Raw genomic sequence first — 27,216 nt, forward strand, 5'->3', positions numbered from 1 at the left:
TATAAAATTTGAATGAGAAAAGGTAGGGCTTTCAAATTACACAAGTACATTATCTGTGACAAGACCTTTCCAAATGTACTGTGGTTTTTGAACCTGTGACCTTTAAGTTTAAACTATTTTTCAAAAATTTAATCTTTACTTATAAATTTTGATTAAGAAGAGATAGGGTTTTCTTATATGACATGTACATTACCAGTGGCAAGTCCTTTCCAAATATACATGTACTATGATTTTTGACCCCTTGACTTTGAAGTTTGACCTACTTCTAAAAAATTTCATCCTTGCTTATAACTTTTGCTTAAGAAGAGATAGGGTTTTCATATTTGATATGTGCATTACCTGTGACAAGACCTTCCCAAATATGCTATGATTTTTTACCCCATGACCTTGAAGTTTGACCTACTTTTCAAAATATTTTGACATTACTTTATATTGGTTATAAAATTTGAATGAGAAAAGGTAGGGCTTTCATAAAGATACAAGTACATTACCTGTGACAAGTCCTTTCCAAATGTACTATGGTTTTTTAACCTTTGACCTTGAAACTATTTTTTCAAAACTTTATCTTTACTTACATGTATATGTTTTGATTAAGAAGAGATAGGGCTTTCATATTTGATATGTACATTACATGTGGTAAGACTTTCCAAATATTGACCCTTTGACCTTGAAGTTTGACCAAGACAGTTACAATATGCCATAAATAATGGCATCCCGTCCACTAAGACACCTAAAGCGGGGGACCACAATTCTTAGAATTTGTTTGTTAAAAGTTCAATTTTGTGTATCAAATAAACATACAGTCAAACCTCATTATCTCCAACTCGAAGGGACAGAGAAAATACTTTGAGATAACCGAGGATTCAAGATACATGTATCCAGGGTAAAATATTTAAGGATTAAGCAGTTGGGACTTCAAAATAACTTTGACATATCCATGGTATTCAAGATATCCGTGTTTGAGATTGACCGAAGTTCAACTGTCAAATTTGGCTACTAACAGTACTTATACTGTACAGTTCAAGAATTCTGATTTTTTGTTCTATAGAATATAATTAAAGGCAATGAAAGAAATTAAATTAAATGGCAAACAACATCAGTAAAATTTTTATTAAGTATTCCCCAAAAATATAAAACAAAAATATTACATGTGAAATATCATATGAACTCCATATATAAATATATAAATAATCAGATTAAGAATGTACACAAAAGTCAAGATGTATCTTGTTTAAACCAAACACATACATTGTACAATGTTAATGTCAACTGTAAATGCAGAAAGGAATATATTGGAACTTAAAGCACTAGTTCAAAGCACTGACATATTGAATTTTAGAATATCTTTGCCAACATTATTTTTCCCCCAGAGTAAGACATTCATTTGAAATGACATGCAAATGTTTTTCGATACATGAAGAGATTAAACAAAACAAAATTTTAAAGTGTAGTTTAAATATTTTAAGTAAAAATGATCTTTAATTTCTCAATGCTGCAACATTTATCTTCTCTCTTAATAACAATACTCTACAAGTGTATTACATGTATATTTATACTCCAATTGTCAACAAATCACTTTTAAAGAAAATTATCTAGATTTAAACCCTTTATTGCATTGTATCATTCTATCAATTTTAAATATTAGGTAGATTTAAAAGATGCAAAGATTTCAATGAATGCAGAAATGCAGGTATAAATTGAACAAAGACTGAAACACTCATGGTATTGCACTTGTGCATAATCACAAATAATCAAGATAGGTAGATTTTATTTACCAAAGTAAAATGGAATTCATAATATATACAAGGAGCTAAAATGAACTGACACCCCATTTTCATGCAAATGTGTACTGAACATTTCTTCTCAATAGCAAGCAAGGGTAAATTCACACAGATAAATGGTTTCTGCTGCAAAACATGCATATAATATCAAGCCACTCATATTTCTGTGACCAGATCATGTCTTTGTGGATTTCGATAGACTGGCCTCAGGGAGCTAGCTTCTACAGCAGAATGATTCAAGCTTCTCTGTGAAGGGATGCTGAATCCTGATCGTTGAGATGCTTGAGGATGAGGATGAGGCGGTTTCCTTGGTGATGAATATGAGGGAGATTGTTGATAACCAAGCCAAGAGGAATGAAACTACAACATCATGCAAAGGTTTGTTAGCAAGGAGATGAATTATATTTATAAAGGATTACAGTAGGAGAAGGGTACTTGCATTATAACAGCTTGATTAGCTCTTACTGAACTGAAAGCCTTTTAAATATGCTGAAGAAAGATTGAAAATGATTAAAGCCAAATTTAAAAGTTGTTCTAAATAACATGAACATACATTATTTTGTGAAAACATTCATAAATTTTTGATGAAATATTTTTAATCTTAAATACTAATAATAAAAAGATCTCAAATTTATTTTGACCAAAAATGAAGTATATAGAGCTGCTCTATATATAGAAAATTCCGTTCAAGATTGAAATTAAACCTTTAAAATTTTTGAATTCTTACACACACATGTATTTCAACATGCTGTTACTATATCAATTCTATTACTTCATAAGTTTTTTTTACTCAACACTCTGGATTAGACTTTTTCCTTTTGTTTCATTTCATGAAAAAAAACTACTCCTAAATTATCATGTCAGTTAGTTACGGAAAATAAAATAAATTAGTCTTCAAAGGAAAAAAAATTAATTTCAATCCACATAAACAAAATGTTAACCAAAGGGTATATAAGACCATTACAGATCAGAAGATATGAGTTTGGTCCAAGTAAATTAATGAGAAAACCCAAACAATGTTACGCAAGGAAAGCCAGATAGACGTACAGATCTGCTTATACAGTGATGGGGGAAGAGCACTGTTCTGAGAATATCATATACATCTCCTGTAAACACATACTTTCCATTCTGACCACAGACAATTACATTATACATACAGTCTATGCAAAGCAATAATACTTGAATACATTGTAAACCAACTCTTTAAGCTGATATGATAGATACATGTGTATTTTCAATGTCATGATCTTGTTATTAATTACACATATTCATCTCTAACCTGTGAAGTATTGTGTGAACTATTTGCGCTGGTGTGGTCAGTCGGTGACTGAATTCCAGTGAAGCCATTGTATGATGAGTAATTCTGACTGGCCTTGCTGGGTGATCTCCCCTGATGATAGGGTGGGTCTACTCCACCCCTCCCCGTTAACTGACCCCTGTCACTGTATGGGGAGTTTTCATGTTGTCTTCTACTGAGACGCCCTCGTGGGTCATAGTGCGGGGGTCTCTCCTGGTCCCCCCTTCCTTGTAACTGTCTGTGGTTATATGAGGTATTGTTTTGATTTCCCCTGCCAGGCGGTTCACTTGTGTTATAGAGTACCGGTAAGTTTTTATTCTCCATACTCCTGTTTGGGGTATATCCAGAACTGTTAAGCGAAACATTTTCCTGGTTAGAAAGTCTAGAATAGTCACCTGCTTGATGTGGGCTGAATAACCGGGCATTAACGTTTCGTGCATTGTTATGAGACTTGGGAGAGCTCCCTGTAAACACACTGGACGGCTGGCTTGTATTGTCTGTATGAACACTGGAGGGGGTAGTCTGTTTGTAAGGGGAGGAATTATAAACCATGGAAGACAAGTTACTGGAGGTTAAGGATGAATTCACGTGGTCAGCTTGACTTGTATTGTAGCCTGTTCTCCGACCATATTCAGGTGTAACTGGAGTATTCGGATGTTGCTGACTCAGGTAAGACTGGTTTTGGGGATGAGTGTGTGAATTATCTGTTCTCAGAATTTCAGCTGTGGACGGAGGTGTGACAGAATACATGGAATGAGGGGGGCGACTGTAACTCGGGGGATCATATTTTAATTGAGATTCCGGGGTCTGGTGGCGACGTGGTGATTCTGGTGTTCGATGTCGACGAGATGATTCCGCATCAGAAACATAATCAGACTGCGAAGGATTTTCATTATTATGCCTCCTGCTATACTGCGAATTCTCCTGTCTGGAGTTTGGAGTAGTCCGGGACTGATTCCCACTTACAGGACTCCTGTATCTCTCCGACACTTTGGAAATGTCACTCATTGGACTGTTGTTCATTTTTGTGTTTCCGGGTGGTGGTTTATAAGCATTGGGATTGTTTGAACGGTAATTCTGGGAATGACTGGGTACCACATCTGACATGTATCCGCTGGTTCTTGGCTTGGCTGGAGCTATATCTGATGTGTATCCACTTGAGCCATTGTACCTCTGTCCAGAAGATCCAGGCCGGGGTTGTCTAAAAACAAATGTGTTAATTATGTGTCCAGTTAGAAAATATATTCTTCAAAAACTGACCAACATCTACATATTTAATAATAAATTTAAGCTTTAATACATTTTTTTTGTACTTTGTATCAAAATTAAGCAGATCATGTATAGCAAATCATGCACTGATGCAGAGAAATAAGACAAATTTACCCACCCATCTGGAAATAAAAGAAAATTTAAAGGAAGCAAGGAGAGAAACTCTCTTCAAAAATGGTCATATCTTTTCACAAAAAATTCTATATACGTGTACAATACATGCAAACAGATTCTGAGTAAAATGTATTTTGTTCATTATGCTGAAAAAAAAAAAAATTAAACAGCTCTCTTTCAAAACAATCTTTACCTGTCCTCAACCTCAGTTTCCTTGGCAACATTTGATTGGGTCATGTGATCAATGGCTTCCAGTGTGTCGTCTGACACACTTTCAGAATTAGGACCAATAGTATCGTCCGACTGATTTGTGCTAGTATTTTCTTGTTTGATGCTGTTTGTAAAATTAGTGTTTAAGAAAAATATACATGAAAATTTGTCAGTTAAAGTTTTATGTCCTTTTAAAAATTGATTATTTGTTTTATTGATCACACGTCAAAATTGGAATTTAGAACACTCATTAGGACTTCAAAATTAATTATGAATTTAGTCTTTATCATATATGTATCTTTGTTATTATCATTTATATTATGTCATAATCAAGATTAATTTAATGAATCTTATTTTTTTTTATTGCAGTATTAATATAATAATGTAAAAGCTAGTACATACTCTAAGTAAAAATGTCAATGTGTATTGCAAATAAAGCATTGAATACACAATTATAGGATGCTTAATTAATGACTGAATGTGTTAATGCATGATTAGACCGTTTGTTTAAATAATAAGCTTATGAGACTGGCCACACAATCATGAAACACTGATTATAAAACGAATATCTATCTAGTAAATACATGTAAGTATTAAATATGAGTCTGTAATCGGAAGCTAGATACATGTAAATATTCTTAGTATTCTTAGTGTGTGAGAGAGTTTTGTTTTTGTGATGTACACGTACATGTATATTTTCTGTTAATTCTTGATTTTGTTTGTATGGGGACAGTTTCCGTATGGGAAATTTGCTACATGTATATGCATGATTTTAAAACATTATATTATGCCAAGGAAGACATGAGAAAAACAGAAAAATAGCCATGATAAGACATCACTCGCCTCATGATACATTCACCTCTGTCATCGGCTCGCATATATTACAGTGATAAACACGAAAAATAGTGTGTTTGTTTCAATTCATTATAATTAAATGCCTGTGCTAATGTTTGTCCTTTAAGATTGAAATATACTAAACAGATCTAAAACTTATAGTTTAATTTGAAATAATCCTTGGAATAACATTTTTTTTTTTATCTTGACATGAGCCCATTGCAAAGGTGTCTGAGAGGGGAATGAATGACAACTCTGCAAAGGAGATGGATAAGATCTGCATACTAAGTCATACATACTTACCTCCCTTGATTTGTGCCAGTTTAACTAATAAGCCATATTCAAAAAAAAAAAAAAAAAAAAAAATCTACAAATTAAATTTGATTACCTCTGCAACCTGTACTGGGCTGTTGAAGTGTTTGAACTATGGGGTTGGCTCCTAATACTGTCCATCCTAATCAAATAAATTTAATTAATTACAGGGGTCGTAGAATGTAAATGATTATTCGAGAATCCAAAGCCTCAAATGATTGTGCTTATTCACCTGTGACCAAAACTCTGCTCAGATGTACCCTCTCTGTTTGTGTTTGTCTGGTTCTAAAAATAAAACAAGAGGCCCATGGGCCACATCGCTCACCTGAGCACATTGGCTTGAATTTTAAACTACCTGATGATGCTTCCATGTCAATATAACAAATGGCTTTGTTGTACTTGAGAAGATTTTAAAAAAAATTTCCCATATATTCCTTTGTAAAAATTTGATCCCCCATTGTGGCTCCTCCCTACCCCCGGGGATCATGGTTTGAACAAACTTGAATCTACACTACTTGAGGATGCTTCCATATAAATATGACTCATCATGGCTTTGCTGCTCTTGAGAAGAAGATTTTTAAAGATTTTTCCTTTATATTTCTATGTAAAACTTTGATCCTCACTTGTGGCCCCACCCTACCCCCGGGGATCATGGTTTGAACAAACTTGAATCTACACTACCTGAGGATGCTTCCATATAAATATGACTCATCATGGCTTTGCTGTTCTTGAGAAGAAGATTTTTAAAGATTTTTCCTATATATTTCTATGTAAAACTTTGATCCTCCATTGTGACCCGCCCTACCCCCGGGGATCATGATTTGAACAAACTTGAATCTGCACTACCTGAGGATGCTTCCATATAAATATGACTCATCATGGCTTTGCTGTTCTTGAGAAGAAGATTTTTAAAGATTTTTCCTATATATTTCTATGTAAAACTTTGATCCTCACTTGTGGCCCCGCCCTACCCCCGGGGGTCATGATTTGAACAAAATTGAATCTACACTAGCTGAGGATGCTTCCATATAAATATGACTCATCATGGCTTTGCTGTTCTTGAGAAGAAGATTTTTAAAGATTTTTCCTATATATTTCTATGTAAAACTTTGATCCTCCATTGTGGCCCCGCCCTACCCCTGGGGGTCATGGTTTGAACAAACTTGAATCTGCACTACCTGACGATGCTTCCATATAAATATAACTCATCATGGCTTTGCTGTTCTTGAGAAGAAGATTTTTAAAGATTTTTCCTATATATTTCTATGTAAAACTTTGATCCTCCATTGTGGCCCCGCCCTACCCCCGGGGGTCATGGTTTGAACAAATTTGAATCTGCACTACCTGAGGATGCTTCCATATAAATATGACTCATCATGGCTTTGCTGTTCTTGAGAAGAAGATTTTTAAAGATTTTTCCTATATATTTCTATGTAAAACTTTGATCCTCCATTGTGGCCCCGCCCTACCCCCCGGGGTCATGGTTTGAACAAACTTATATCTACACTACTTGAGGATGCTTCCATATAAATATGACTCATCATGGCTTTGCTGTTCTTGAGAAGAAGATTTTTAAAGATTTTTCCTATATATTTCTATGTAAAATTTTGATCCTCCATTGTGGCCCTGCCCTACCCCCGGGGCTCATGATTTGAACAAACTTGAATCTACACTACCTAAGGATGCTTCCACATGAGTTTTATCTTTCCTGGCCGTATGGTTCTTGAGAAGAAGATTTTTAAATGATGCCATTATTTTTTCACTAATTCCTAATTATCTCCCCTTGGAAGAGGGCATGGCCCTTCATTTGAACAAACTTGAATCCCCTTTACCCAAGGATACTTTGTGGCAAGTTTGGTTGAAATTGGCCCAGTGGTTCTTGAGAAGAAGTCGAAAATGTGAAAAGTTTACAGACAGACGGACAGACAGACGGACAGACAGACGGACGCCGGACAAAATGTGATCAGAAAAGCTCACTTGAGCTTTCAGCTCAGGTGAGCTAAAAAAAATTAAATTTACACAATTTATTTCCTGAAAAACATATGCATAATGGTATTTATTCCTTTTCTAAGGTTAACGAATCATTATGCTTAAAAATGAGACAAAATAATTTTTTATTTATTGGAATAATTTTTTCTTTAATTGAAGCAAAAATCAAACTCTATTATAAACTAAAGAACAATACATATGTACATTTTTATTACAACTTATAGATAGCTGGTGTCATACATGTATGTTTCATAAGAGTTTTCTCTGTTTGGTGTGATGGCCCAGAAAAATCATAAAGGTACATGTACATGTATATTTAAAAGTAAATACAGTTGTTTAAATAAAAAAAACAAACAAATATTATTATTCCAATTACCTAAATTTTTTCACAGACAAGAATTTCTCTTAATGAAATTGTAAAAGAAAGGATAAAATAAATTCTTGTCTTGAAAAACTTTTATGAAAATTAATCTGTACTGAAAGACAAAGGAACTTTGCATGTCAAATTGTAAAAAGAATTTAACAAGGGGTTTAACATATAAATCCCACTGTTTTTGATAATAGACACTATATCATTAGTAAAATCAAATCATAATATCAGAGCACCTGTAAACACAATCTTTTAGCATAAATACATGTACCATTCCATCTGGAAATCAGAATAAATTCCTTTATGAATTTGTTCAGAATCTCAAACATCCATATCTTAAAACCAAGGTTATGTCGGAGTGAGTCAGAAGTCCAAACCACTATTTCTTTAATGCGTTTTTTTTTTAACCTCAATAATCTTGAATTCTAAGATATCTCAAAAGCTCAGACGTCCCTTGGATATCTCAAAACCTCAAATGTCCCTTGGATATCTCAAAACCTCAGATGTCCCTTGGATATCTCAAAACCTCAAATGTCCCTTGGATATCTCAAAACCTCAGACGTCAAGTTTTTCCTACTCTCTCAAACTTTTTCCTTGACTCGTCAATTTTAAGATACACATAACTAGGTTTCTCTGTAACTAAGTGTAATTTTCCATTAATCCCACCCCGACACCCTCTGGAATGAATTATCTGACTAGGCATCCTGACTAGTCTACTCGTAACTTGGAACATGCATCTGTTATTGAAGAAACTTACTATGTGTATAATTATATTTATCTAGTGCCAGTTTTTATTTTAACCTGTATTAATCTACTGTTATTTTTTACATGACTAGAGTTGTTAAATGAATTAAAGATATTGTTTCTATAGTATATGAGTCCTGTCACCATGCATCTCAGACCTGATAGAATTTATCAAAGCTACGTGTCGTGTCCCAGCTACGAGATGTGTCATACGATGCGACCGATGCTGAGTCACCATAAAAAAATATTCTCTGCGGCTGAAAAATTCACATTAGCATTGAAGAAAAAAGTAAACTATCCCCTATATAACCAAAACATACAGGATTGATTTACCAGAATAAAATGAAGTTTCGAAAAAATTTACTCAGACTTTATGCCTCATACATACTTACGGAAGCGTAATAGGGCCGCAGCAGTATCTTTTATTAATTTGTTTTAACAAATTAAATTACAAATTTGTTACAACAAATTATTAATTTGTTATAACAGATTAGTAATTTGTTATAATAAATTAATAATTTGATATAACAAATTAATAATTTGATATAACAAATTAATAATTTGATATAACAAATTAATAATTTGATATAACAAATTTGTAATTTGTTATAACAAATTAGTAATTTGATTTAAGAAAATTATTATTTTTGACAAAATATGAAGGTGAGTACAGATCTACTGAAGCCAGATCAGATCAGATCAGAAATCTTACTTTAAATCGGTTTTATGAAAACATAAAGCATAAGCTTTGGAGAGCTTTTGATCAATATGTTAATATGGATTTAGATGAAATAGCAACTTAGATTAAAGCACTTTAATTTTGGTTTAATTGCAGGTTATTTTTTAAATTTTTGTTTTGTTTTGTTGTTGTTGTTTTTTTTCTTTCTTTTTTTTTGAGTCAGTTCCTTGGAATAGATGTCTCTGTTAGACAATTAAAAGAATAGCTGCATCCCAGGGATTATGTAGAAGAAATACAGAATGTTGGATCCTTCGAGAAAAATTCGAAGTTCCGGACAATTAAATATGATTTCAATGTCGTCCATTCAAATCAACACAGGGGTCAAAAGGGGAGAAGACCTAATTTTTCCTTCTTTACACATGTGTAATATTTTGTGTGTATTGTTATAACAAATTATATTGCTTAACGATTTCTTGTAACATATATGAGTAGTCCTATATGAGACAACCAGGATACAAATTACAAATGAATTTGAAGAAACAACTGTCAAAGTTTTCAGCAAATAATAAGTTATGAAGGTTTTAGTGGGACTTTGAGGGCTTTTCCAAAAGGCACGTATTTTGATTATAAAAATTACATACATACAGTTACATGAAAAAATTTCACAAGGTATCTAAATTCAAATTTTACGAAGTACTACCCACTCAAGAATACTGTTTATTTTCATTTTCAGAGAAGGTTATTACAGAGTGTTCATCAATTTTTCTATGATAATTTATCTACAAATTCATTTTTGTCAATGTTGCCTTTATTGCCCCCAGCATAAATTGGGGCCAAGGAGGTTCACCAGAGGAGCAGATTCAGGTTTATGCATTAGGAACGGTGGTTCAGTTTAAAATATATTTTATTCATTATACATAAACTGGGTTGAACAGAAGGCATAAATGCCTATTATACTCTCTCCATTTGTCTAAGTACATACATGCATAAAATTAATGATACATTTAAAAATTGAAAAGCAGTACGTAAAGTAGATCATCATTTGGTACATGTATAGAATGAATCGAGAGAGAGAAGGGGGGGGGGTAAAATGAAATAAAATAAATAAGAAGACATATTCAAAAAGAAAACATATTATGTTGAACATGTTGATTCAGGGTGGGAAAAATTCCCTCTCAAAATAACGTCTTAGATAAGATATTTTTTTCCTAGCATACGAACGGGGATGCAATGACCTGGTAGATGGGAGTCAAGGACGGAGCCCTGGTGGGGGAGGAGGACAAAATTCAAATAGAGCTCCTAAGAATAAGTAATTAGGAACCAAAGAATGTGATGCATTGTATCTTTATAAAAATAATGTTTGACAGTGAAAACTCTAAGTGCTAAAAGATGTAAATCCAGATTAACATATATTGGTCAAAAGCTGTAGCTGCAGAGCTTGTACATTTATTATTTTCACAAATCCAACTTATAAAAAGATTTCTGATCTCATCTAGCTTCCATAGATCTGTATACACTTTCACTTTATCAAAAATAGTAATTTGTTATAACACATTACCAATTCGTTATAACAAATTACTAATCTGTTATAAGAAATTAGTAATTTGTTTTAACAAATTGATAATTTGTTATAACAAATTGATAATTTGTTATAACAAATTAGTAACTTGTTATAACAAATTAATAAAAGATACTACTGCAGCCCTAATACACTTCTGTACATACTGAATAGAAAATCTTAGAAACAATCTTATCTTTAATTAAAAAAAAAATTTCAAATAAAGCAGCTTACCCTGTATTTAGTAGAACCTGGGTGATGAGAAGATCTGTAGGTGGATCCAGACTTATTGCTTTGTGTTTCCATATCACTCCTTAAATTAGAAAATAACCAAATCATGTAAATATGAAATAAAATAATTTTTTTTTTTCTCAGGCATTACTCAACATTAACAATCCTTTGGAATCAACCTACTAATACTGTATACAGGGAAATTTTCATCCCCATTTTATTTTCACCCCTTCGCCCTTAAGACACAGGTGGGTGAATTTAAGACGAGGATGAATTTTAAGAAAAAAGTATAATTTCTTAAACAAAACTGTGACTGGGCAAAATTAAAATGGGACAATATTGTTTGCAAGTGTGAAAGGGTGAAAAATAACATGGGGCAAAAATAACCCTGTATACAGTATGACCTACTGTGATTTCATCATTTTTTGTTGAACACTTTTTCACTGTTTTCATGGTTGAGCTGAATCATGAAATAAGGTGCTCAAAAGAACTGCAAATTTTACTGATGATACATAGCAAGACAAAGCTTTCCATGAACATACAAAGTTTACCAAGAAATTGTACTTTTCCCCCAAACCATAAGATATGATCCCCGAAAATATTAGTGAAACCAAAGAAAATATTCATTTTTATAAGACTTTTTAAAATTTGACTTACAAATGCTTCACTTCTTAAGTATGCTTGCTTTTTATATGCATTCATTTTTGGTATTTTTCAAATATACCCTGTTGTATTCAATAACGATACAGGTATCAGTTTTGGACTTGCCTATTGTGATATGCATTGGTGTCACTCATGTAGTTCCGGTAGCCCAGCTCCGGTGTTCTGCGGGAGGGTTCCGAGGGGGTGTAGGGAGGGGGTGGATCCCCAGACTGAGGTAGCTGTGGTTGACCAGAATCTTGGTCTCTGAAATAAAGAAATTCATTAATGTAGCTTTAGAAATGAAGTTAGAGAAGGATTATGCGTTATCTATCTGGTACATGTATGTTTGTTAATTTTCCACAAAATTCTCCAAAAAGAAATGAACAGATATCATTGAAATTTTTAAGACAAAGTGTGACTCCACACATATCAGTACGCAGATCTAGAAAGGCCTAATATTATTTTGATATTAGGTGATATCTAAAACCCCATATAAATGTTATTAAGAAATGAAGAAATTCAATAATGCACAAGTTTTGAGATTGTAGCTCTCCAACGATGGAGGCACAAAAAGTATCCATATCAGCATGGAAGTGGGACAGGTTGTTGACTTACACAAACATACATAAATCCTTCATTTGATGTCATCCACTGATATTTTTTCCCCCGATATTTTTTGGCAGAAAAAAATGAATGACGCCTTTAATTAATTAAATTTGGTAATTTTTGAGTTGATGAGTGCATTCTGACAAACAGTTATGATAAACTGCTATATCAATGATGCAACATATCCAAAACTACTTAGTAATAACTGTCCCATCTGACGGTTTACGCAGAAACAAGACTCAATCCCCTCAATAACGAAAGAGTGCACCAAGGGAGATGTTTCAATCTCGAAACTTATGCATATTCAACGCTGAGTCTGTCTAACAGATGTGTGTACTCTGCCACTCTCTCATCGTCGCAAGCCACAGGTTTTGTGTCCATTCTAGTTTGTGGAAATAGAATGGACACAAAACCTGTGGCTTGCGTCGATGCCACTCTCTAAGTGCTTCAGTAGTTCATTTCTATAATCAAACATACAAATATCAAAGAAAATTACCAAAACATGTCAATATCTATCATTGGAGTAACAAACTATTAAATACAATGTAATGTATTGTGTAACTTTGAATGTCTGACTCAGGTAAAATCTACTCACCCAAATCCTCTCCTTTTTGGAGACCTAAATCGTTGACGTGCATGGGATGAAAACTTGGGTTTAAAGGGCTCTGCTTTTGTTCTTAAAAAAAAAAAGTGATTTTCTCATGTTTCATTACATATTATGGTAAAGCTAATATAAACTTCTTGAAAATTTTCATAAGATCATAATTTTGGTGCCAATTTGTCCAACTTACTCGACTCTGAGATATGGAATATCTTGGAGATCTTCAGGTGCCATGCCTTCAGTGTCGACCAAGTCATATCTACAATTTATAGAGTACAGTCAAACCTTCACATCTTGAACTGCATGAGGCCAAGAAAAAAAAAATGGTTATGCCTGAGGATTTGAAATACTAGGGTTAAAATTTATATGGAAAAAGTAGTTGGGACCTCCAACTAACTCCGACACATTCATGGCAATCAAGATATTGATGTTTGAGAAACTGAAGTTCAACTGTACATGTAAAATCTTCAGTGTTTTTGAGAGTCAATCTTCTTGATGCAATTATAAAGTTTACACAACGTCCTGTACATATAGTGTATGTCAAGTATTCAAAGTCTTTTTATTTCGTTAATCGTTTTTAAATGTAAGGTAATAAACTTACACAATGTGCTGTTTGAGTTCCTCTGGGGGACGTTTTGCCGTCCCGGGGGATTTTGTTCTTCGTCTCCTCCGCCGCTTGACCTCCCCAGCTGGAGCAGAATGAATGGATGGAACAGAACTGTTAATAGATTACAAAAAGTAACTAGAAATATGTCCATAGGACATGAATGCCCCGCCAAGGGTATGTTAGTAATGCAACATGAAAATTTGTATTAGTGTATGAAATTTGATGATAATATCTTGAATAGTTTCTTTAAAATTGAAATTGAAATCTAAAAAGTTGGATATAGCTAATAAATTCTCACCAAATTATGCATAAGCTTACATAAATATATCTTAAGGACATTGGCAAGTCAGGGTTTTCCGGAGAAAAAAGGTTTGATACATGGTTTTTTTTCCTTATAAAATAGTGATCGAGAGTGATCTCCCGTGTAGAATTCTCTAAGCGGTGAAAACTAATAAAGCGTATGTTACAGAGGTAAACAAAAGCACGTGCATTTCCTTCAACGGGTAGAATCATCTATACAGCAAGAAAGAAAAGTAGTAATGGCTTTGTTGTACATTGTATTCAGGGACAAAGAGCCAACAGGTCGTCATTTACCATTGTTATGCTCAGTATGCTGGATGTCACATAGGCCTATACTAAAAGGTAGGTCGACCATGCCGACTGAGAACAGTTCTTAGGTCGTGTGAAGGAATCAGCATTTAGTAATTACGAATAAAGTTAAAAATAAATCCATGCCAATATTTTTATGACAATGTGTTTCAATCAATTCAGTCAATTACATGATAAAAACAATCAACCAGTCTCTTGACCAATTTTAGCTGTTAAGGGACGCAACTCAAAAATGATGATCGGTGCCGGTATAGCCATGTCTTGTTTCTATATATACATTTTGAGCCAAAATATTTAGAAGTCATAGGAAATGAAGATACAATAATGTATATAATACAAAAACTGTATGAAATAAATGAGTTTTGAAGAAATATTATGGTGAAAAATTTTGTAGGTCCCTTTTATCAACATTTTACATAGGAAATGCATTAAGAATTGTAAAAACACTAATTTGACAAAATCTAAAAAAGAATGTTGGATTGGTAGGTAAAACGATCCAGAATATAGCATGTTTAGTGCATTTAAACCTACTCAAAAGTTCTTGAAAAATTCTATACAATAACCAGGAACCTTGCCAATGTCCTTAAATGGTTTCTTTAAAACTAAGCAAAATGCAAATTTCAGAAAAGTGAGGTCAAGGTCACAGGAAAGTTCAACGTCAAACGTTTTTGATGCAGTTGAATAGTTCTCACAAATACATATCGGCATAATAAGTTTGATAAAAATATTAAATATTAAAAAAGGGGTTTGTACTTCCAAATCACTTCGACATTTCCATGGTATTTGACATATCAGTGTTCAAGATATCGAAGTTCAACTTATTTAGTAAAGATTTTCATATTTATTTAATTGCATTATATGTTGAAGAAATGCATGTATTATTGAGAACTCACCCATTCATATAGCTTTCAGCATTAGCTGGGAATATTCTAAAAAGAAATATTAGTGAATTGCTTTAAACTGGTATATGAAACTTGACAAGAAATATGAACGTTTTTAAAATGAGGGAATTCCAAATGTTAAAACCAAATTTGATTTGTACATATAATAACCACAATTTAATGAAACAATAATGTACAAACCATATTATTATATGTAATTCAATTACTTTATTAAATAAATATTATGCTTATTTAAAAAAAATTTCAAACTAGAATTTATAGACATACTAACCCCTGCATGGCTTCATTCCATTGGTTCTCGTACCATGGCTCCACGGAACTCTTGGGACGGCGGTTCCTCATGGGGGATACATCAGACTCGCTACCACTATCACCATCCCTCCTATAAAGGTTTAACATTTATACTTAAAGATACTGATCATGATCACACAAAAATCAAATATCGCCGAAGATCTCGTACAAGAGTACATCCTGTGGCTCAAGGATCATTAAACGACACTAATTTTTCATTAAAAAAAGGATGCTTTATGGCAGTACCTCCTTCTTCTTGAAAAAGACACATCACTTTCATTGTCAGAACCTTTGTTTTTGGGAAAGTATCTGTAATGAAACAAATCAAGATGTATTTGTGAATCTCCATTCTGCCTCTCAGGGTCCTATTTCTTTTGGATCGATGTATGGAATGTCAACATTTATAAAACTTTTATTTTCAAAATTTAAAAAGCTCATATACAAACATGATTGACACTGTTGAAATTCTAGTGTTAAACTAAATAATAGGCAAATAAATTACTGCATGTTCACATTTCATGTCCACATAAAACCTTTTCATATAACCATATTTACAATGTTTTTTGAAAAAAAATTATTCACTGAAAAACTTGTTTTACTGCAGACAAACAATCCTTACTTGCGTCTATGGCCACTTTCTGTATCACTGGTTTGACCCACTCTCCTGGGGAACTTCTGTACGTCACTGTGTAGTGACACTGGGGACTCACGTCCTGAGGTGTACAGCCCACTATAAATCAAATAATTACTGTAATAGCTAAATTTACCACTATATGGGAGAGGGGAGGGTTGAGTTAAACAATCCATCAAAATTTAAAAAACTGCTCCCTTTGCAGTCAAATAATATAAAATTAGTTTGTAACACAGGTCTTTTTATATGCATAGGACCTTGAAATTTGAATTGTGAGCGAAACATTTTAAAACTCACGTATCCCCATCCTTTTCCCAGGGTGCACTTCTCGTACTTCTAGGTGACTGATTCCTCTGTAGATCTGGCAAACTTCTGTGACGAGATCTAAAACAACCAAAATTTCAGAATTAGTTACTGAAAATTGTCACATGTTTAGATTATTTTAATATAAGGCCATTCCAAGTTTTTTCTCTGTTTAGCGTCCACCCATCTTTCAAAAACCTACCTACCTATTTGCAAAAAGCACACAAACCAAAAAATAAAACACAGACTTTATAGTCATAAAAATGACATCACTCAAAGGATTTGATTTCATTAATCTATTTTTCTAGTAGAAAAAAAAAATTCTTCAGCAAAATCAAGGTATTCAATGCTTACTATATTCCTAATGATATATCGTAGACAAACACTTTGAGAAATTGACAGAATTCAGTGATTTGGACCAGAATATTCAATTTGAGGACTCATGATTTTGTTTGTTTTTTGTGACATGGGGTGTCAAAAACCAAGGCGGACACGGACGCTTAACATAGAAAAAACTTGGAATGGCCTAAAGTTCTGTTGATTTGGCTTGAAGCCTTCTGTTCATCTGTGATATTTCACTATACAATGAGCACAAATTGACTTTATTGATGTCGTAGTTGAGCCATCTACCACTAAATAAGGTGATCCCATCTACCACTAAATTAGGTGATCAATGACCAACAAAATTATGTAAGGATAGAATAGGACCAGGTACATGTATTTGTCCAAGAATTTACCAATCAAAAAATTGTGGCCTTGATCCCCGAGTAAATTAATGAAATCACAATATGCTAAAGCATTACCCTCTGACTGGTTCAGGGGCCACAACTCTGGTGACTGCTGCATCATTGATGACACTATAATAGGAGCCCGCCTTTCCTCCTACAACAGAAATCATTATGAATGATAAAGCTTCTTCTCTGCAGATCCTACACTGTAAACATACTAAATTTAGTGGTAATCACATTTCAGTGCCTGAATTTTGCACTGCTTCTTGCCCACTATTTCATGTATAAGCTAATATAAAATTAAAACAAATCTGTACAGAATGATTCCAGGTGTGCTAATTTCTTATTAAGCTTATCAGTTTATGAATAGAATTGTGTTAAATTTTGAGTATGTTAATTTATGTATATTTACAGTAATTATGTTGAATTCTACAGATTAATTCTATCCAGATATTTGTAATCTTGATATTCCGGATATTGATTTAGTATACATTTATACTTTTGCAATTTTACCGTTTAGTTTTGAGTCTGACTTGCTTCTGGTTGGTTGCCGTCTGCTTGGTATCCTAGTAACCAATGGCTGCTGTCTGATATCATTATTATTCTGTCTATCATTTCTACCACTAATAAAAGAAAAATGAATATTCTAAATTGTGAATTTTATCAAAGGAGATGAATTCTGAAATAGATATGAAATTTCTTTGAAAGACATTTTAAGATTTTTATAACATTATTTCAAATTCCACAAAAATATATATGTCTAAGTTAGACATGCATGTACATACAGAGTGTACAAAAATTATATCCTTAATTTGTCAAAGATATCTCAAATTATGAAATTTCAATAATCAATAAATAAATAAATATTCATTGGAATCAATAGATATTTGAGAGTAAAAAAATATCAGTAAAATTTTCAGAAATTAAGTCACTCCTTATCATTCAATTTTATCAACCATATTTAAAGTTAGATTACAATGTGTATATCCATCAAACAGGTCTTAATAAAATTAACCAAATGATTAGAAATGGTTAGAGCAAAAAACATTATGTTTCTTGATTCTAGAGTGGTATGTGTAAATACGAAAACTGAAAATAACTTGTCATTATTTAGTGAGTTTGTTAAGACAACGAGATTTTTCGTTCATACGAGTTTCCATAAATCGTCCATCTTACCTCCTTCTGGTTCCAGCTTGTCTAGAGTGTTTGGAGGAAAGAGCTAATGTATCTGCTAGCTGGTTAATTCTAGATTGCAATAGAATACACAAAATATGATCATATCTAGCTCCAGAGTGTAGCTTCTCCCGGGCTTGTGTTAGAGAAATATCACGGAGGAGAATTATTTCGGAAGGAAGAAGGCTAGGGAATATTCAAATATTTCATGGTGATATGAAGATACAATGATATAAAAACACTAAAAGTCTATGATAAATATAAAATAGCAAGCCAAACCATGATGAATGAACATGAATATTAATTGACTTAATGGAAATGAAAATATATTTATTTCCTATTCTAGATACAAAGCACGAAAGTTAATACGAATAACAAAGAAAATGCTTATAAAATAAAATAAATTCTGCATCTGAATATAGCTACTTATAAATATCAAAGTGTGGGTGTAAATAAAATGAAAGATAGCCAAAGGATGGTTAACATATGTTCTATGGAGGTACCTGAAAAATGTGTGATGCTCGACACAGCACTTCCACAGGTGTTTAGTTCTTGTCTTTGTAGCCACATCAAAGGCATAGGTATGCTCATCATTCTGTAAATAATGAAAGAAAAAGTGAGCAAGCTCACATACACCACGCTCCCCCAAAACTCGACATTGCAACATGTACTGAATAGCACAGTGCATTTTAAAAACACGGTATAATTCAAAAAGGGGCATTACTTGCAAAAAATCATCACATCAAAACTTCTTGCATATAAGGACATTCAAATCTTTGTATGTTACAAATTTAATAGGGCTGAAGTTTCTAGATAAATAATGGAATAAAAATTTCTTGGTAATATACAAATCTATACATTATGTCTGAAATACCTACAAAGTTTCAGGAAATTCAGTGCAGGAGTTATGCTGACAAACTGTTATTTAAATTCCTCAGTGATTTCGATTTGTTAATGAGTGTAATTCCATGTCCAACACATGACAACTTACACATTTAAATAATTGATGGAAACAAAATTATGATGTAGTCATATGAATTTGTTTATATACTGTACTTATGAAATAATTTAAGGCAAAGCACCAATTTAAGGGGAGTGGGGGGGGATGAGAACTATCCAAGATTCAAGATTTTGTGTGTGTGTTAAATCATTCATATTTTGATCTCAAAATCAACAGGGGTCTTTTAAGGTCATAAAATATTTCACAAAAAATGTCATTACAAAGGCTAATTCCAGTGTGGATTTCCTTATTACCTAGCTGGAAAGTTTATTCAATAATAGGCAAAACTCTTAGGGCAAAAATAATGGAATCGGAATTTCCTGGTAATATGCACATCTACACACTGTGTCCTAAATATCTGCAAAGTCTGATGAAATTCTGTGCAGCAGTTTAAAAGGAGTTGTGCTGACAAACTGTTCATCTCTATATTCAAGATATGGCTAAAAATCTAAGTTGAAAAGTGCCGAAATTCCAAGAAAAATAAAGGAATCGAAATTTCCTGGTAATATGCAAAATCTACACATTGTGTCCTAAACATCTGCAAAAGTTGACGAAATTCTGTGCAGCGGTTTAGGAGTTGCGCTGACAAACTGTTCATCTCTATATTCAACATATGGCCAAAAATCTAAGTTGAAAAGTGCCGAAATTCCAAGAAAAATAAAGGAATCTAAATTTCCTGGTAATATGCACATCTACACATTGTGTCCTAAATATCTGCAAAAGTTGAAGAAATTCTGTGCAGCGGTTTAGGAGGAGTTGCGCTGACAAACTGTTCATCTCTGTATTCAAGATATGGCCAAAAATCTAAGTTGAAAAGTGCCGAAATTCCCAGAAAAAATAAAGGAATCGGAATTTCCTGGTAGTATGCACATCTACACATTGTGTCCTAAATATCTGCAAAGTTTGACGAAATTCTGTGCAGCGGTTTAGGAGGAGTTGCGCTGACAAAAAAACAGGACTGACGGACTGACTGACTGACGGACGGGTCAAAAACATTATACCCCCCGCAACTAGTTGCATGGGGTATAAAAAAAATAGCATTTGTTTGTGAAACATTTTTCCCAAGAAAAAGTTTAGTTCAATAAGTGGTATATGAAAGTAGTAATAAATTGGTAAATTCATTATGTGATAAATTCAAAATGACCTTGACTTGACATGACCTTGACCTTTACATCGACCAGTATAAGTTCTATGCAATACTGTTCAAAAGTTTGATCAAGAGTCAAGTTGCATGAAAGAGTCATTAAGAAAATGTTTCAAGACCTTACATGCATAAATACAGGGTATGAAAATGTTACACCTGATACATATTTTAAGACCTTTTTCTTGAACTGTAATTTTGTTTTGCCTTGATGGAATCATTATAATAATATTTCCCTATACTTAATTCAATACAAAGAATAAACAGTACAACTGTAAATACTCACATTTTTGTCTCTGACTTTTATGATGAAAATTTTTCCTTTGAAAGTGACCTTTGTTATTCTTGGCCTGTAAAAAATAAGAACATTACAGATATGTTTATACTGAAAGGTTGGTTGAAATTTTGACAATTTTGGCATTTTGGGAATATGACTAGTGGAAGCTTTGACCATCTACTTGTATTTAACATTGCTATTTTTACAAGAATGAGAAAGTTAATGAGCCGAATGTTTGATGATGAATGCCATTAATCAATATCATCAGTATTTCCAAACAGTCAAAGTTCTCAAATTTACAATATATCTATAACTTAACCAACATTTTGCAAGGACTGCAATTTTTGCAGAGAGCTACACTATATAGGGAACATGGAACTCATGTACACAACTGCAGTTCCTTGGTATTTTTCATACATAAATGTAATCAATAGGCAACCTCCTGTGATTTTTGAAATTGTAAACCAAGCAAAAGCACTGTCTACGCCATGTTAAAACAGAAACGTAATCTTACCAGAAGTAATTTCCGACTTTTGACTTGTTCTTATAAACAACAATTCCTGTTGGTGTTAGTCCCAGGAAGTACTCTGTGTTACCTTCACCCTGTAATAAAAGAGGTCAAGGTCAATGGAAACATGCTACAAATGTGAATAGTCATCATTGTTGAAAATCTGAAAATCACAGGTTTCAATTTAAATTCTTCTTGTACATACCAGCACAGAGTGTAGGTCTACTCCATACATATCCAGCCATTTGACTTTGTCTAGGAATTTGTACTCTGCCTGACTTGCACTCAGCCCACTATGTTATACAAGTAAACATACACATTACAAACAATATGACATCATTTTAATTGATAACTACCTTTATGAACTTGTTTCAACAGCCTTATGCTTAGACAATCAGTAGTTTGGATCTGATTAAAATGACCATACCTAAGATGTTGATGAAATCTGGCAATGCGCTCCTCCAGTTCTTGAGTTTGATTTGGGACAAAACGGAATTCGGAAACATACCCTTCATAACAGGTTCTGGGGTCAAAGTCACCTAGTTCAGCTGAAAAAGTAAACAGGAATAAAGATTCATACCATTAAATGCCTTGCAAGGTTGATAAATTATGTGGAGCACATATTAATTATTTATCTCCATTTGAACAAAACACATCCTTAATGAAGAAAGGACTTTGACCCCAATTTGGCAAATTAGAAATTAAAGATTAAGACTTCTATTTAAATAAAATACAAAATAATTATACTTGACTGCTTAAAAAATTCATGTAAACTATTTTTTTAAAAACAAAAATAAGTTTCTATTTATTTTATTATAGAGGTACATTTAAGTAATGCTAATTAATGATTGCACCAAACACTCCATACCCAGTTACTGTGCTAAATTTTTGAGTATGTCAATTTAAGTATATGTACATTAAAGATTAAGATTTCTATTTGAACAAAATTCATCCTATATCAAGAAAAGCCTTTGTACCTTGCACAGCAAAGGCAAATAATTCTGCAGCTTCATCAAAGGTTATGGGTAGCCTCCCTTGAAGAATATCTCTTTTTATTTGTAGGAAGAACTGATATCTGTATAATATTAGAAACTGATATACTCATGCTTAAGACAAGTCCACAGAACAGCTGTAAATAGAATAAGAAGGTAGCATAAATTATGTCACAGATTATTTACTCAATACAGTCAAACCTCGTCATCTCGAACTCGATGTGACTTGGAAAAAACTTCGAGATATCCAAGGCTTTTGAGATATCGGGGGTAAAATACTTAAAGAATAAGAAATTGGGACTTCCAATTCATTTCAACATATCCATGGGCTTCGAAATATCAGTGTTCAAGATACAGAAGTTCAACTGTTCTGTAAATATTCATAAATGACTTTTTTATGGTAAACTGCCTTGAATGTGACATTCTGGACCGATTTCTTCTTCTTTTTTTTTTACAGAATTTACCTGGTAATTTCCTCCTTTAGTTTACACGGGTCTGGAGGATAAAATTTGACACCAAAATAGAAAGTGTAGGGTTGACTGCATGCTGAAACAGGAAATTATGGCATATAGTTGTACATGCTTAGCATAGAATTCTACTCAGTGTAGTGCAGATAACAGAGTAGGCACAATTCACATAACACAATCTTTATAAACTTCTAAAGTTTGAATTCATTTTTTCCCAGTTTCCCAGAGGAGAGAGTTTCATTTTAACTTTGTTTTAAAATAACCTACATATTTTTTATCATTTTAGACTTTGCACAAAAAAAACAAACTTTTTGTTTTTGCCTTAGGGAAAATCTTTTGCACCTGCCATATCTGTAACCTTTTGCTGAAAGGTTATATATAGTTGCCTTACGCTACCAAAATTGAACACCTCATAAAAATGCTTTTTATGGCATGAGAAGCCATCAGTGATATAGGGCCTGTTACAGGAGAATTCACTCCAAATCATTACAGATATGCACATAAACAGCTTTAGTCTGATGTGTAAAATTGCGACATTGAGTCTCTTTAATATAAACAGTGTATACCGGTATATAAACATGCAATATCTACATGGACATGCTTCAAGTAACCATATATTCAGTAAACTTGTCTAATCCAGACAACATTTCATTATAAGCGTGTTTTACTGTATTGGTACATTAGTAACAGCATAACAGGTCAATACATACACTTTAACTGTGAGGAAAGTGCCTTCTGTGGGTCCAACCAATGCTGAAAAAAAAAGAAAATATAATGCAATGGTGTTGCATATGGACTAAATGTAGGTCATTTCCACTCCTCATTTATTATAGATCCACCACATAAAAATACATCCACCACATAAAATACTGTATACAGGGAAACTTTCACCTCCATTTTATTTTCATCCCTTTTGCCATTGTCACAAGTGGGCATATTAAAAACGGGGCTAATTCAAAGAAAACACGACTGTGTTTTAATTACAACTAGGTCTGTGTGAATTTAAAGTGGGGCAAAATTGTTTTCAAGTGTGAAAGGGCGAAAATATCATAGGGCAAAAATAACTCTGTATAGAGTATTGCTGCACCATAACCATTCTGTTGTATAGATATTAAGAGAAGCAATTATTTAACTGAACCTTATGTTCAATTTAAAAGAAATTTTAATCAAAAGTTTAAATGGATGGCAACGTAAGATTTAAGACATCTTCATTGGTCATGTTACTTAATGGACTCCACACTTCAAAGAGGGATGACTGGTAAACTAACTGTACTGCTAAAGATGTATATTTTATAAACTTTTTCATTCCTTACTATCATAATTATGTTCTAATTTTAAAAAAAAAGCTTGGTTTACATTAAACCAAACCAATTAAATCTATAAAACTTGCAGTTTAACACAAGAAGTGGTCATAATTCATAGAAATCAGACACTACAGATTTAAAATGGAGGAATATGTACAAAATTGAGTTCTAGTTTCACAAAAGAAATTAACTTATACCATTTCCTTTTAAATTTTAATAACTTTGGCATGCTTTCAGATAGAATGTATCTCTGATGATATTTCTAAATAGAATGATTGAAAATCTTTATACCTTTAATGATTAATGTATTGATGCGGCATTTGTTAACTGCCGCAATGGTTTATGCATATACATACCGTCTGGTCAGACTGGTCTAGAAATCTGAGGCCAAAATAGTCTCTCTCCAACAGATTCAAGTGTTCAAATACTTTGTCCAGCAAGTGGGAGGCTTTGGAATTTCCCTGCAAAATATCACAAGAAAACTGAGTTTTGTTATGTGTAACATACCAGCAAGATAAAACATAGTCTATATTCCAAGTATTATTAGGCCAAGATAATAAATAGTGTGTTTCCTATTCCAACCCGAGAAAAAATAGGGTAGGTAGGTAGGGAAAACATTTTATTTTATTTTAACATTTTATTGGCAAGCATACTACCATACCAAACCTGTACAGATGAAAATGAAAGTTAAAATGAACATAGCTAGGAGCTGAACCCTATATACATGTGACTTGAGCCTGATATACCTAGAAATGGACCCTTCATACATGTGACTTGAGTCTGATATACCTAAAAATGGACCCTTCATACATGTGATTTGAGCCTGATATACCTAGAAATGAACCCTTAATACATACGACTTGAACCTGATATACCCAGAAATGGACCCTTTATAAACATTGATGTGAGTCTGATACAATGAAACATGCTTATTATTTATAGCTAGTGTTAGGGACAATTAACTTTAATTAATTATAAACGTAATTCATTATATCAATTATATAAGTTCATATCTGCAGGGAATGAAATGAAATCGCTTGATTCTAAGCAGTTGACCCATTATACATGTCAGTGTGTTGCTTTAATAGTGTTTTATACTGTGCATACTCAGAAAATGAACCCTTTATAAATATGAGCCGAGTCTGATATAGAGCTGAGTCCAAGAAGTACAGAAGCTTAAGTAACTATGACATTAAAGCCTGACAAATCTGGGACCTAAACCTTATTAACATAGTTGAGCCTGATATACCTAGGGATGAACCTGATATACATATCAGCTGAGTCTGATGTAGAGCTGAACCCTAGAGGTACAGAAGTTTAAGTAACCATGACATTGAGCTTGACAAATCTGGGACCTGAAGCTTATTTACATAGTTGAGCCTGAAATACCTAGAGATGAACCTGATATACACAGAAGTTGAATCTTATTAGTCCCCTATCAGTGAAACTGGAGGGGACTATAGGTTTCCTCTTCATCTGTCTGTCTCTCTGTCTGTTTCATGTGGTTTTCCCCCTCTTTTTGTTCCAAGCACTTGCATATATTGAGCTGATTTTTTGGTATGTGAGTATACCTTTTTATTATGAATTACAGACCCAAGTTAGCACTTGGCTCTGCTTTGGTGATTTTTGATGGCATTATGGTCTTTTTAATTTTCAAGGGGAACCAGATTTCACTTGCCAGTAGGGGACTAGCATTGCTTCATGCAATACTCTCAGAATGCTTGTTTTAAATAAAATTTTGTACTTAAAGAAAAGAAAATTCACATCTTATCATGCTAGATAGCATATGGGCAAAAAGTCTGGAGTGATATTCCTAATATATATTCAGGATTAATGATCTAATCAAGATTTTTTTTAAGGTGATAGAGATTATATACCCCACCTATAGTCATAAATATTTACACAGCAATAAAAGACAAGTACTCAGTCAATTATCCTCACCTAACGTTCAAAAAGATTTTTGCACATTTCAACAATACGTCAATGCACATTTGATGAATTACCGGTAATTACCTACTAGTTAAAAAGGCAGCCAGGCTTCCTTACACATCTTTTACGAATTCTTTCAATTTATAGACAAACAAAATATGACAAGACTTTTAAATTAAATGCCGGTGTTTATTACAATGACTGAAAGAAGACACGATATAGGAGTTTTCTGTGTGTAGGATACGATGGCAATACCCGATTACGATATTACACTTAATCAGCAAGGCGATGGATCCATGAGAAATTCTTTGTGCAAACTGTTGATGTTCTGTCAAAATCTTTAAATCTCTTACAATTTTTTTTCTTTCTTAAAGCTTTAGAGTTTACTACAAATATAAGATTTCTATTGTTAAGAGTTCTGAATACCAAATTACCTGTAAATGTTTGAAATTTAAAAGATAAAGCGATAAATTCACACTTTGATATTTACAATAGGTGTTTCTTAGGGTGTCAGAGAATCAAGGTGAGATTCACCTAATTCTGGATTACACATTATCTTTATGTGCCATAAAGCAAAGTATTTTCATTCACATATTAATTAAGACTGTATTCCAGGATTTAATAAAACAGTGTAACAGTGGAGCCCAGTGTGGAGCATATATCTTGGAACCACCATGTACAACCTTGGTGGCTCAACGGCCTAGATCTGACTTCTCTTAGGAACCACCATGTACAGCCTTGGTGGCTCCATGGCCTAGATCTGACTCTCCTCAGGAACCACCATGTATATCCTTGGTGGATTTATGGCCCAGATCTGACTCCTCTCAGGAACCACCATGTATAGTCTTGGTGGCTCCATGGCCCAGATCTGACTCCTAGCAGGAACCACCATGTATATCCTTGGTGCTTCCATGGCCCAGATCTGACTCCTCGCAGGAACCACCATGTATATCCTTGGTGGATCCATGGCCCAGATCTGACTCCTCTCAGAAACCACCATGTATATCCTTGGTGGATCCATGGCCCAGATCTGTCTTCTCTCAGGAACCACCATGTACAGCCTTGGTGGCTCCAGGGCCAAGATCTGAATCCTCTCAGGAACCACCATGTACATCCT

The 27,216-nt window shown here is 33.5% G+C and overlaps 2 protein-coding genes across 3 annotated transcripts in view; one reads left to right on the forward strand and one right to left on the reverse strand.

Annotated features, from left to right (window-relative positions):
• Window positions 1–27,216, forward strand: part of LOC133175534 (large ribosomal subunit protein eL36-like) — a 415,093-nt gene that overhangs the window by 351,501 nt on the left and 36,376 nt on the right. The window lies entirely within an intron of this gene.
• Window positions 1,093–27,216, reverse strand: part of LOC133175462 (serine/arginine repetitive matrix protein 2-like) — a 33,673-nt gene continuing 7,549 nt past the window's right edge. The window contains exons 2-29 of the mRNA XM_061310568.1: window positions 24,527–24,631; window positions 23,577–23,619; window positions 22,864–22,945; window positions 22,385–22,482; window positions 21,835–21,955; window positions 21,613–21,700; window positions 21,414–21,502; window positions 20,909–20,972; window positions 18,985–19,076; window positions 18,485–18,553; window positions 17,822–17,931; window positions 17,384–17,462; window positions 16,575–16,661; window positions 16,266–16,376; window positions 15,893–15,955; window positions 15,627–15,737; window positions 15,347–15,382; window positions 13,839–13,955; window positions 13,428–13,496; window positions 13,232–13,312; window positions 12,157–12,294; window positions 11,392–11,470; window positions 9,079–9,177; window positions 6,050–6,102; window positions 5,894–5,959; window positions 4,655–4,795; window positions 3,061–4,279; window positions 1,093–2,141 (exon numbers count right to left, since the gene is read on the reverse strand). Of these exons, the coding sequence (XP_061166552.1) occupies window positions 1,938–2,141; window positions 3,061–4,279; window positions 4,655–4,795; window positions 5,894–5,959; window positions 6,050–6,102; window positions 9,079–9,177; window positions 11,392–11,470; window positions 12,157–12,294; window positions 13,232–13,312; window positions 13,428–13,496; window positions 13,839–13,955; window positions 15,347–15,382; window positions 15,627–15,737; window positions 15,893–15,955; window positions 16,266–16,376; window positions 16,575–16,661; window positions 17,384–17,462; window positions 17,822–17,931; window positions 18,485–18,553; window positions 18,985–19,076; window positions 20,909–20,972; window positions 21,414–21,502; window positions 21,613–21,700; window positions 21,835–21,955; window positions 22,385–22,482; window positions 22,864–22,945; window positions 23,577–23,619; window positions 24,527–24,631 (3,714 nt within the window). The 3' untranslated portion in view covers window positions 1,093–1,937. The remainder of the gene's footprint in view (window positions 2,142–3,060; window positions 4,280–4,654; window positions 4,796–5,893; window positions 5,960–6,049; window positions 6,103–9,078; window positions 9,178–11,391; window positions 11,471–12,156; window positions 12,295–13,231; window positions 13,313–13,427; window positions 13,497–13,838; window positions 13,956–15,346; window positions 15,383–15,626; window positions 15,738–15,892; window positions 15,956–16,265; window positions 16,377–16,574; window positions 16,662–17,383; window positions 17,463–17,821; window positions 17,932–18,484; window positions 18,554–18,984; window positions 19,077–20,908; window positions 20,973–21,413; window positions 21,503–21,612; window positions 21,701–21,834; window positions 21,956–22,384; window positions 22,483–22,863; window positions 22,946–23,576; window positions 23,620–24,526; window positions 24,632–27,216) is intronic.

This window comes from Saccostrea echinata, unplaced genomic scaffold, assembly GCF_033153115.1.
Source record: "Saccostrea echinata isolate AGI-Se365-2 ecotype Australia unplaced genomic scaffold, CSIRO_AGI_Sech_v1 ptg000002l, whole genome shotgun sequence".
In the NCBI taxonomy this organism is placed as follows: domain Eukaryota; kingdom Metazoa; phylum Mollusca; class Bivalvia; order Ostreida; family Ostreidae; genus Saccostrea; species Saccostrea echinata.